General features: G+C 42.3%; 1 protein-coding gene across 2 annotated transcripts in view; it reads right to left on the bottom strand.

Moving 5' to 3' along the window:
• The window catches only part of LOC307266648 (disks large homolog 5-like), a 31,842-nt gene that overhangs the window by 8,781 nt on the left and 10,770 nt on the right, over window positions 1-12,291 (bottom strand). For both annotated transcript variants that reach the window (XM_080048716.1, XM_080048717.1), the window contains exons 6-23: window positions 11,230-11,486; window positions 10,323-10,635; window positions 9,499-9,729; window positions 8,075-8,259; window positions 7,825-7,950; window positions 7,452-7,584; window positions 7,232-7,356; window positions 6,870-7,045; window positions 6,578-6,681; window positions 5,978-6,070; window positions 4,107-5,069; window positions 3,887-4,010; window positions 3,125-3,269; window positions 2,568-2,689; window positions 1,623-1,715; window positions 1,366-1,525; window positions 308-470; window positions 86-219 (exon numbers count right to left, since the gene is read on the bottom strand). In XM_080048716.1, the coding sequence (XP_079904842.1) occupies window positions 86-219; window positions 308-470; window positions 1,366-1,525; window positions 1,623-1,715; window positions 2,568-2,689; window positions 3,125-3,269; window positions 3,887-4,010; window positions 4,107-5,069; window positions 5,978-6,070; window positions 6,578-6,681; window positions 6,870-7,045; window positions 7,232-7,356; window positions 7,452-7,584; window positions 7,825-7,950; window positions 8,075-8,259; window positions 9,499-9,729; window positions 10,323-10,635; window positions 11,230-11,486 (3,647 nt within the window). The remainder of the gene's footprint in view (window positions 1-85; window positions 220-307; window positions 471-1,365; window positions 1,526-1,622; window positions 1,716-2,567; window positions 2,690-3,124; window positions 3,270-3,886; window positions 4,011-4,106; window positions 5,070-5,977; window positions 6,071-6,577; window positions 6,682-6,869; window positions 7,046-7,231; window positions 7,357-7,451; window positions 7,585-7,824; window positions 7,951-8,074; window positions 8,260-9,498; window positions 9,730-10,322; window positions 10,636-11,229; window positions 11,487-12,291) is intronic.

The raw sequence follows: 12,291 nt of genomic DNA, 5'->3' as shown, positions 1-12,291 counted from the left end.
TCGAGTGGTCAACTTTGATGACCTTAAATACATGAGACCAATGTGTACAAGTTATTGTTGTGGTGTTCTTTGCTCCTCTCCTTACCCTGAGCGGGAGTGGTTGCCCAGCTGGAACATGTGAGGATTATATTGAGCCAAAATGGTGACTGTGTCACATTGCTGGCCGATCACCAGCCGTGCCTGTTGCTCGTTGGCATTGCGAAGGTTGATTCCATTGAACTGGACAAAAAAACAGCGATTAATTAAAAATAAAAATAAACAATAAACTACTGACACATATTTAGATTAAGTGTGATGGCTGCTGTACCTCGAGGAGTTGGTCTCCGTACTCTAGGCGAGCTTGGTGTGCGATGCTGCCTCCTGTCACTTTGGATACAAACACTCCCCCATTCTCTCCACTCACGATAGAGATCCCAAGTGGTTCGGCTCCTTTCTGTACCGTAACATTGCGTGGCTCCTCCAAGTATGGCCTTCAGGGAAAAAGAACAAAACATCTTGTACAACCGTAATGTTCGGAATTCTTTGGGAAACCATGAACACTGCTGGCAGGATGCAACATGCGACTCTGAATAATGTAAACTTAGTACAATTCCAAAAATAATTCCAAGGAGAGGCTGTTGCCTCCAACTGGATTTTTTCCAAGCAGTGTACCTCTTTGTGATGTGACTAGCTTCGGATGATATCTTATGCTTTGGGTTAAAAATGTTTCAACATTAAGAGAAAATAATATGGGAGCTGTGCAGGGCGTTGTTTTCTGATATGCACTTAGCATTTCAGAAAACAACTCAAAGTCATGCAATGATACATATTTCAACAACATTCTGAATAAATAGCAAGCAAAGAAAACATGATTAATTAAAAAGGAATACCTTTGTGTATTACCACAGTAAGCATAAAACTAATCTAGCGTCATTGCTGCAAAGCAGGGCTACAATACAACGTCTTTATATGCAGTGTGAGGACCAAAAGTCTTGAGATCCGTGCTCTTGCAGAAAGTGCATTTACAGCACAGAACAAACCTCAAGCTTCTTAAAGAGATGTACTTGGGCGTAACTGCCAGTGGAAGTCTGACAGAGGAAGTGTTACAAGAGACCAATCTAAGACGCAGATGGAGAGAGGAAAGAAAGAGAGAGAGAAATCAACCTAATGAACGGCAGCAGATAGGAAAGAGACAAGAATAATATGATAGATGGGGACTTCTGTGTTCTAATGATACGAGATGGGAGGCTCACAGCTTTGTTTACTGCTTTGCGAGATCTTAATCACAATGAAGGAGACAGAAGTACAGACAAATGGTGGAAAACACGTCACGTTGTGCTGAATGATGGCAGCATAACGACCCAGACGAGGAGGAGATGGCCCTACCCGTCCTTCCGCCTGTCACCCACTGGAGCAGGGCTGACTGATATCCTGGGCTGGGTGGAAACAGAGCTCTGTGATTGGATGCTGGAGAAAGATGATGTGTCCAGGTTGACAGGGGACATTGGAGGTGTCGGGCTGCTACACTCCGAATGAGAGAGGGAGCCTGGAGAGAGGAAGAGGAGGCAGGTATTAGGTCAGACTGGCTGTTTACTGCTATGACGCTCTGTATAACACAGTGTGGCTGCCAAACTCAACCATACCTCTGTCGGATCCAGTGGAGCGCGGATAGCGAGTTGGAGGGATCTTAATGCGCTCTGCCCTGTACTGTAAAGTGGTGGAGCCTACAGACAAGCCTACACAAACAGAAAAAATATATATTAAACAGTCACTTCACCGAAAATTACATATTCTCACTTGGGTCTCTCAAAAGGGTTTTTGAAAAGATATTGCTCAATGATGGTGGTAAGCCATTTATCCTGACACTGCGAATGGCATCGCTGATGAATTACCACAATGATAATGTAGATCGGCTGATCAGTCACTGTCATCTCCTGAGCCGAGTCAGACAGCGACCCATTTAGTTGCTAGGTGACAGTCAAAACACTCAATAAAAATGTGGCCTTTACCGTATGATATACAGTAATGCTGCTGCCTTTTTTTTAATAAAAATGTGTACTGTTATTTCTTCTGAGAGAAGATAGTCTGAAGATACAATGTTTGTTTCCTGATGAACATGAAAGAAAAAAAAAGGATCATACTTAATAATAGAGATAGTATTTTTTATTCCAGGCATTCTTCCTCCTTCTGTCAAAGATTCTTTGTATGCTAGTAGCGGCTAATGTAGAATTGAGCTACTAACCTCGACCAGAGATGAACGGTGTGCTGCAGAGGTCTGGTAAGCTCACTACTTCATAAATCCACCCCCTCGATACTTTTAATGTTCATATTTCAGCTTCAGCAACACTTGAGGCAATTTATCAGACTCCAATTTAAGACGAGTCAGCTCGACTCTCCTATAGAACTAGATGGTCTAAGTTTCATTTGCCCATATTTTAAGATATTCATCTCAGCGACGATTTTTGCTGCCATACCAATACAATAGTGGTGCAAGAGGGAAGTGTTAAAAAATAATATTTAAACTACAGAAACATGCATTTGACTGGGCCCCTAAACATTTACCACATAAACTAGGACTCCATGCGTACCCAGTCTGGCGCTGGAGGGCAGGGAGTTGGTGCTGTGTGGTGGTTGGCTGCTGCTGGTCTCAGTCGATTCACCATTGCGCTTGTGGCTGAGGTCCAGACTGTGGCGACCTTGATGCTGGGGGCTAAAAGTTGAGAAAAGGGCCTCAGTAAGTCCCCTGGCGGTCAATTATTCAACCCAGAGCAAGATATAATTTGCTACATGCCATCTGTTCAGGAGATCTGGGGCAGTGTTGTTTTGTGCAATACATGCAGCATAATAGGATTGGTTACGGATTTTGAATGGAAGAAACCATTCTAGGGCTGCAAATAATGAATACTTTTATTGATAATTAAGAAAAATATACTATTAAATCTAAAATATATGCCCTTTTCCTTGGAAGATATTTTGACAGGTTACTGTGTTTGCCAATTGGGACACTTGGATATTACAAAGCCCTTGTTAATGTTTTTAGTAACACCTCTACTTTTCCTACCATGACAAATTGAATGTCTGTTGTGAAAAAATGCCTTTTAATTCAAACAAAGCCAAATGGAAAGAGTCCAGCAGATGTGAACACCTTGTGTGTGAATGTGGACTAGTGCCTGAGCCGGGCACTGGGGGACAGGTGCTGGTCTGGATCTCATGGCTCCAGGCGGTGTAGACCGGGTTCCTCATCACGGCCGTCACAGCAGGACACGGGGCCAAACCTCGCTGTGCTGGGTCTGGAGGGACACACACAACCACAACACAAACACAGTGAGGAAGGGTCACGTTACGGCCACATTACATTTCCAATCAACACATATTAAATCCTCTTTAAATCCTTTCTATTGAAACACAAACTACTGGCGAATTAAAGTGAGTGTTCCTGTTTCTTTGAGATCTCCAGCCAACTCCAGAGGACTTGCAAGTCAGGGTTCACCGAAGTTCAACAATTACTGAGATGGGATATGCTTGGTCGACCAACAGAAACACTGATGTACTGTGTTTGGAAATGGCGATGCTATTATTCTAGTATGTTGTTTCAACACATGATTGAGTGCATTATTACAAAAAACAAACTACAAACTGTAGTGTTGCTAAACACAACTTTAATACACATCTCAGTCAATGATCGGCACTAACATTGCATCCTTTTCCCGGGCAGAGTGTGTTAGAACTTTTATGTGATGGAAGAGTAATGCAATACCTCTATTTTGTATTCCATTTCATTTTAACAAATGTAGTATAAAAAGTACAGAGACTCCTCCTTCAGTTAAAAAATGCTTGTTGCATTCAAATACTGATTGACAACCAACTCAGCACAACACTGAAAAGCATTGTTGTCCTGATGACTTACGTGTCGTGATGCTGCTGTAGCTTGGCGGTGCAAAGGACATGCTGAACCGATTGGTTCGCATAGGAGAGAAGCGTATCAAGTCAATGGGCTCTGGGGAGTGCTCGTCGTTAGAGAAACTCTGTACCTGAAGAAAGCAAATTAAACACCTTCAAACACTGGAGCAACCAAACACATGAAGAAGAATGCCAGATCAGAAGAAGGAGGACAGTAACTCAGTTACCTGCATTGGAACAGGAATGTGCAATGGAGTAACATTTCGCCGTAGTGCTGGCGCTGACTTTGGCCGGTACCTCCTCTTCCCTGGCTCCTCTGCTCTGTGTCGACTCCTCTCCTCAGCAGGCTTCTTGGTGATGCTCCTGGTGTCTCCTGGAGGGTTGGTGGTGTAGTAAAGCTGGTTCCCTGCCTCTGCTTGGTCCTGTGGGCTTGTAGCTTGTAGAGGGGAGGCCGGGGGAGTGCCTGTGGTGATGGTGGAGTCAGATGCCGAGCTGTTCTGCTTGTGATGTTTGAAGCGGAAGGAGTCGCTCCTGGCCGGTGGGGTGGGAGGGGTCTCAGACAGAGAGCTTTGGGGCGAGTGCTTGGGCAGCTGAGAGAGAGACATGTAGTCCAGTTTGGGGGACGCCTCGGGTCTCCTGAAAGCATTCGCGTCAAAGATGGACTTTCTCTGTTTGGATTTTTTGTAGATAGAGAGCTGGGCGCACTCGAGAATCGAAGTTGCCACAATGACTTTAGGCCACGTGCCTCCGCTGGGCTTAGTCGGTGAGGTCTGAACTGGCTCCTTGGAGGTCTGGGGCGAGCTGCAGTCAGAGAGCACAGGGGTGAAGGTGAAGGGGCGGTGGTGGAGCTCCGGCCTCCTGTAGCAGAAGTCCGGTGGGGGCTCTGAGGGGCTGTGAGAGGTGGAGAGGGAGCGCGAGTGTAGAGATCTGCTGGTGAAAGGTTTGTGGTGGCGGGGAGCTTCACTGCTGCTGCTGTCTTCCAGAGAGTCACCGGTGTCCTCCTTACACTCTTCGTCCCCTCTGTCACAGCTGCAAGTGTCTGTTTGTGTGGAGCAGTTGTGCTTGGAGCAGTTGTGCTTGGAGTTCCGGCAGTTCCTGCTGTGGATCTCGCAGGACTGCAGGCGAGGGATCTTTTCCGTGTCTCTCGGACTTTCAAATAAACTTTGGCCAGAACAGCTCTGTGGAAGGAACTGAGGAGGAAAGGAGGGGGGCAAAAAAAAAAAAAGATTTAACTTTAGTTATCTGTTTTTGTTAACAAGGAATGAAAGCGTACAAGGTTCACCATTGTGAACAAAACCATTAACAGAGGAAAACATCTTTAGGCCAGACAGCTTTTAGAATGTATATGAACATCATTCCATTAAATAATCTAACTGTTTCTTTGCACATAACCATAAAACTTTGATTACAAAGAACAAGACCTGTCATCGTACATACTGACTGCATCGTTAGCCTGTCTGTTCTCATCAGCTTGGCTCTTTGTCGATCGCATCCCTTCTGGTTTTCCCTGTCTCTTGTAATGTAATGCGATATCATGCTATCGTGTTTTAAACTGTTTCTACCATATGTCTGCTTGTGCTTTCTCCTCCCTAAAGTTGTCATCTTTCACCTGCTTGTTCTGATCATCTGCTTGACATTGCTTTGTATTAATTGCCTGTTTTTGTTTCCTACTGTACATGATGCTTCCTTACTTTCCATCCTGTTTATCTGTTTCAACATTTTGCTTTCTCTGGTTCTATTTCTATATTTGATATGTTTTAGTGGATGATTTCACATCATCATTATTATTATTCATTATATTTATTCATGTGTTTTTTTCATAAGAATAAACGATAAAGGAAAGACTTGTAGTGGGAAGTGACATTTCATGCAAGTTTGTGAGACCACACAAACTAAAAATATTCCTCACATTGAAGTTCTCAAAAGATCTTTCACCAGTAAAATCTACCTTTTAGTGATAGTGTAATGTTTAACATCAGTTTTACGTAATGGGGGCCTATACCCATAGGCACTATAAATGTATATTCTACATATAGTTCTAAAGGGTTGGGTTGGTTGGTCCAGTTTCTGTGGTGTGTTGTAGGCCTGAGGACTTCACCTTCATAAGAGAGATGCTTAGAGAGTCATGGCAGTTCCTCAGCAGAGATTCGCATTCAGAGGGCGACTTGTTATCAAGTGCAATCCCATTGATCTGTAGAGGACAAACAACACAAGGTCAGAAAAAGCAGTCACAACTTGCCTCATCATTATTTAATATCAATGTCATTATGCTTGCCAAAGACTTTGTGTGGGACTCACAAAGTTCTAAATATGTATGTGTAAATTCACAGTCTCTTTTCCTATGTATTCTCAAAGATGGCAGCATGCAAAGCGATCTGCTTCATTTTTCAGTATGCTGAGATTGGGAAAGCATTTCAATGTTGAAGTTTCATCGCCATTCCTTGACTAATGTATTGTATCATTTCCTGGTGGTATAAAACCTTAGCATACACATGTGTAGAGAAGAAAAGAGTAAAGAAAACAGTACCGTTTGTACCTTAAAGTATTACTATATAGGGTCATTTGAGGCAAAGCACCAGTGTGTTCCTTGATTTAACACAACATGCCTGTGGTCAGTAGAGGGCAGTAAAGGCTATCTTAAGGCATTCAATGTTCATCATCTCTTTAACTTAAACATGTTTGTAGGCAGCATACTCACAGTTAACAGTCTGTCCCCAACAGTAAGAGCACAGTCTCTGGCAGCTGGACTGCCTGGAGCCAAAGTAGCTACAAACACTCCACTTTCCAGTCCTATGCCACTGTCTGAGAAGGAAGACAGAAAAAGAATCAGATTTAATCATCAATTAAATAAACAGCAAAAAAAGAGAAAAAAGTAATAACATTAATTACTACATTAATTACTACTTGGTGTAGTGGTATGTCATTAGTTGCCTGTTTAGAGCAACATTGGCAATGTAAAGTTTATTTCCAAATAGGAGCTTGAAGCTGACCTTTGTTTCCAGCTAGGTTTATCTGGACCGGAGTGATGATCCGCCCTCCCAGTGACTTCCTTCTGCGAACCACCATATTGATCACGCCTTCACCGCTTAGCACCGCATTAATCACTTGCTTCCTATCCTTATTGGTCAGGTCCACATCGTTAATTTTCAATAACCAATCATTCACCCTGCAAAGAGAGACTGTAAATTAAAACCCAAAACATTTTGAGAACAAAACATGTCTGAAGCATTGAGTATTGAAACTGGCAAGTATGAAAAGTGACGTTGAAAGCTTGGTATTAAATATTATTCAAATGATACAGGTTGCTAAGAAGGTTAGCTTTATTCACGGCAATGAGCAGTGAGACATTTACCTTAATCGTCCTTCAGCAATACTTCCTTTATCCACCTTACTGACAAATATGGCACAATCTCCTGGTAAATAAGGATCATTTACCCCTTCAGCGATATCAAACCCAAGTGCTTTCAAATCCATGTCCTGGATAAGACAAAACAGCATTCGTTTAATTAGATATATATTCAGTACATTAACGTTCACAAGAAAAAGAAAAGAGAATTTGCACTGGTTCTTACCCTGTGCTTCTCAAATTCTACCACTTCCGTCTCCCACTCCATTGAGTCTGTGTCGATGGCTGAATCGTGTGAACTGTGAGCCATTAGCTGACGAAACCTTGCTTCTTTTTCTAACTGGTCCTCCATCTTTTCTCTACAGGAAACATTAAAAAAAATGTAGCTTTTAAATAAGTACAGTGACCTTTAGAAGCAATCTGAACTTTGCTCAGTCAGTGACTTCATTTCTCCACTGGGTGTCACAAAATCTACATTCTGGATTTTTTTAAACAAGAAGGGCACAGGCTATGACATACAATTCTAGTTTTAAGACCAAAAAAATAGTGTAGAGGAAGACGTTAAAACAAAAAGAAATAAATGTGGAGGAATGACTCACTTAAGTTCTTTGAGTTCGCGTGCTGCATCGTTCTTTTGTTTCCTGGTGTCATCCAGGTTCCTCAGAGCGTCTGCCAGGTCGCTCACAGCTCTGTCCCTCTCTCGCCGCAGGTTGTCACATAGCGTGCTGACGGGTGCACACACATTTTCATTAAGGCATCACGCAAGATGTAAAACACAAATCTATTTTTAATCCCAACACATTTCCACATTACAAAACACAGTCCATGTTCTGAAGCTACTCTCCTTACCGTATGCTCTCCCTCTCTGCCACTATCTTGTCCCTCTCCTGGAAGGCCCAGTCTCGTCGACACTTGGCTACCTCGGCCTCCTGCAGAGCCTCCTTCAGCTCCTGGGAGATGGCCTCGTACTGCTTCCTCAGCGTCTCCATCTCCTTGTTGGCACGCTCCGTGTCCAGAGTGGCAGAGTCTTGTTTCTGGAAAGAAGTTGGAAGGAATTGTTAAGTTCAACGCTTGGACTGTACAAAAATATGAGCAGAAAATATTGGGCTTGATGCTATAGTAGAAATATGAACTTTGATTGATAATTTCAACAGCTATTTTTGCTCCAACACAATTATGAGACACTACAGGCTGGGTTTAGCCCAACATTAGCACTTTATCAAAAATGCAGCGTTTCAGTGACACCGGTTACAATGAATGAACAGGCTGCAGCACTATAAATAAAACTAGGATTGTCTGGCGAAAAAAATCTCAGGGCTTGTTAGAGCTGTTAACAACGAATCATAATGTAAGAACTATGCATAACGTAATAAAAATAATGTAATAAAACTCATAATGAAATAAATGGTCGATTATGTAACAAAATGCTGCACAAAGATGTAAGCAAAAGTTATAATTCTACTTTTAATTTGCAACCATTATCCACTGAAGCTTAACAGAGGGGTCAAATCTTATGGTATTATTACTCCGGCACTGTACAATGTTGTAGCGTTTGCTAAGCCTTCAATATCAGTGATGTATTGCTTAAGCTTGACTTCTAAGACCTATGAAATTTAACTTTTTATTCAAAAGAATAAAAAACCCATAACTCAAATGACTTCAAGACTGACATTTTCACCATATTTAAAATCATGAACACCTCAATTACATTGCTGCACTAGAAATGTAATTCTGCCCCCGGTGTCTTGTGAAGGTAGCTTGAGGCTTAACAGTCATAGATTGGATTTGATGATGTGGTTTGAAGTACGTCAGATATAGAACAATAATTGCATGTCTTGCTGAGAGCATGTGTTGCAGACTGCATCTCTCTGGCTTAAAATAACTGTACAGCAGCAGGACTGTGAAGTGTAGCGAGAGCAACAATTAAATTAATTCCATTACACTGTTCTGCTTAATTATCCATTCCTGGTGCAGTGCAGTGTTCTTGTGCACTGCAACGTCAGCGAGCCGTCTCACTGTAATTGCTAGTCATTTCCTAATGCAGGAATCGCAGCACTTTCACTGTAATTAATATCTGACAATCTCAACTGAAACGTAGTGTGATGGGTGATACACACATTTCACAACAAAATGAACGTATGGAAACCTGCCAGCCGCTGAAGAAAACATTTACTACTACTACTACTATGCGAGACGGGATGGAGGGGATTATTGTCAGAAGAATAAATCAATCCCTCCACATGTAATGGTAAATCTCCTGTCTGTCTGGCTACCTGTCTGGCCTGATAATACTCTCGCAGCAGCTGGTCTCTCTGGATGATGGCCTCGGTCCTCTCCTTGCGGGCCACGTCCCGTTCGTCGCGCACCGTCTCCATGTCCTTACAGGCCTGGCTCAGCTCCTTCTGGGCCTCCGCCTTGTCCTTCACCTCGTGGCAGTATTTCTCCAGCAGCTCGTTCTTCTCACAGATGGAGCGGTCCCTGTCCATCAGCGCTGAGGCTAGCTCCTTCATATCGCACAAAAGAACATATCACAAGAGGATCATTGCATTCAAGATTGAGTGAATATTCATTCAATAATTATTATTTTGGTGGTAGTACGATGGTATATGGAGTAATTGTATCTGCACCTAAAAGTTGCTTGTTCAGCTGTGACACTGGACTTTTTGGATAAATCAAATATTTTATAGAACACAAAAGACCTACTTACAAAAATGTCATTTTATGTTGTCAGTTTTCATTATTGGCTCATCCTGAACTATAGCCTTTAAATACCAACAATAACACATGATAAACTAAAACTGTTGTCAAATAAATAATGACAGCATCTAAAACCAGTTTAACTACAGATGATACGTCTGGAAGACAGATATTATGTAATAAGTCATTCTTCATCAACAGGCTTACTTTTATCATTTTACACAAACAGCACACAGCATGAAAACTATGTCTTGTACATTTGAATTAAGGATCATGAAATGTATGTGCTTTACAGATATGATTCGACAAGTTCAATATCTAAAAACAGACTAAACTGTTCTCCCAGTTCTTAAAGTAAAATGATTAACCCAATTGAATCCTTAGTATGAGGAGCTGATACCTGTCGCAGAGCCTCCAGTTCTTCGTTGGCCACTCGTCTCTCTGATGAAGTGTTCTTGAGTTTGGCCTCTGCCAGCTCCAGCCCTGTCTGAAGCCTGTCCACCTCTTTGATGACCTGGTCCCTCTCGCTCATGATCAGCCTGTATTCGTTGATCACAGAGTCCCGCTCCTCCTTGTATTTCTCAGAGTCTTTGGCGGCTTTGAGCTGCTGGGTCTTCTGCCGCGTGGCCTCCGACTGCAGACGCTCCATCTCCCTCTGCAGCTCCATGTTCTGAGCGGCCGCCTTGGACAGCTCCTGCTGCGTGTTGTCAAACCTGCACCACATAAGGAATGCACTGGCTTTTTACTGCCCTTTATTAAATGGCAACCTTTGCAAATTATTATTGACTGAGTCCAGGAAACATTACAAACCCTTTCAGCTTAGTGTGGTTTCCCTGCTGACTTTGTATTATATCTTTCTTACATTTTCTCATCTATTTCTTTTTTTCTTCTTTTTATTGCTCTAGATGTTCGAGTGGTTGGGTGTTGATGTTGAGTGGGATGTACTTGTTGTGAGTTAAAGGACTGCATACACTCAGTGTGTTTTGTGTTCATTAACATTTCCAAATAAAAAAATATATAAAAAAAACACATCCAGTAAAAACAGCAATTGACCAAGTTTGCAATCTCAGCATCATAATGGGAAAGCATCAGCCTGACTCTAAAGCTTCATCTGCCTTGGATTAAGAATGTTTTAAGCACTGTGCAGATTTGACCTTGGCACTAAACTCAAGCACTGAGTTTGTGGCAAAGTTTGCCCACAACGGCTGTTAATCATTAGACGTTTTTACAGCTGCCGAGTCGCATGTGCAAATTCTCAATGCTGTTAGCTGTTGCGTGAGCGCGCGCGTGTGTGTGTCCGGCTTTACCTTCTTATGGACGAGGAGAACTGCTGCTGATAGTGGATGGCAGCGTCTCTCTGCTTCAGCAGCATGTCCAGCTGTTTCTGCAGCCGGTGGTTCTCCTCCTCGGCCTGGTCCAGACGACTCAGGTCTGCATTGTGATTGGCTGTCTGCTCGTTGTAGTGTTTCCTCAGAGCCTCGTAGTCGCTCTTCATGGCCCCCAGCTTGTCCACAGCTGAGTCATACAGCTTGGTGAGGACATCAGATGAGCCCTCTCTCATCACCTGGAAATGACATCATGCCTCACTGAATTAGAAGGATACAATGGGAGTGCTCACTTATATGTGGTGCATTTGACTTAACGACAACGGGGACACTTCCAGACAATGTAATAGAGTGAGTGTTTCCGTATAATTATATAAAGTAGTGCTTTTGCCCTTCACACTTGCCTTACTTAATTGCATTTACATCTACAAATCATGTCGGCTTTAATGTCATTAATTAAGTCTTGAATAAAAGTGAACAGTTTCTTGGCACGGAAAAGTAACATGATCTCATAAATAATCCAAAATAAAAACTTTGACGATTGATAGGACAGAAATAAAAATGTGATATTAGAATACATTTAGTCTTGACTAATACTGCTCATGAAGCAAACATAAAGTAAGCCAGTGGAGTAAATATCATTTGGATTCGCTGGTCCATGGTGAAGAACTAGAGTCACCAAACTGCCCAATGAATACCATGTCCGTCAGTCCATATGATAGCATGTTTACACTGCTTGTTCTTGTAAATTACTAGAGCATACAATACAAATGTATGAAAAAACAGGGCACATTTCATCGAAGACTACAGTCTGTAGTACTGTATGTCCCTGGCATCTTACAACCACACAATGAAAGGTTGACTTGGGACTGACATCACTGAGCTAATTTAATTCCTAATTTGACTGACACTGAACAACAGCATACCTATTGATAACATGAGCTTTGAGGACAATAAGGCATGTATTCTTGCTATCAAAGAGTCATGTATGACTTTCCCCATGCTCATGTAAGGTATGGCAAACATTTAATGATCTGACCTAAT

Source organism: Ammodytes marinus (assembly GCF_949987685.1).
Source record: "Ammodytes marinus genome assembly, chromosome: 20".
Classification (NCBI taxonomy): domain Eukaryota; kingdom Metazoa; phylum Chordata; class Actinopteri; order Uranoscopiformes; family Ammodytidae; genus Ammodytes; species Ammodytes marinus.
This window is presented reverse-complemented; position numbering and strand designations above follow the sequence as displayed.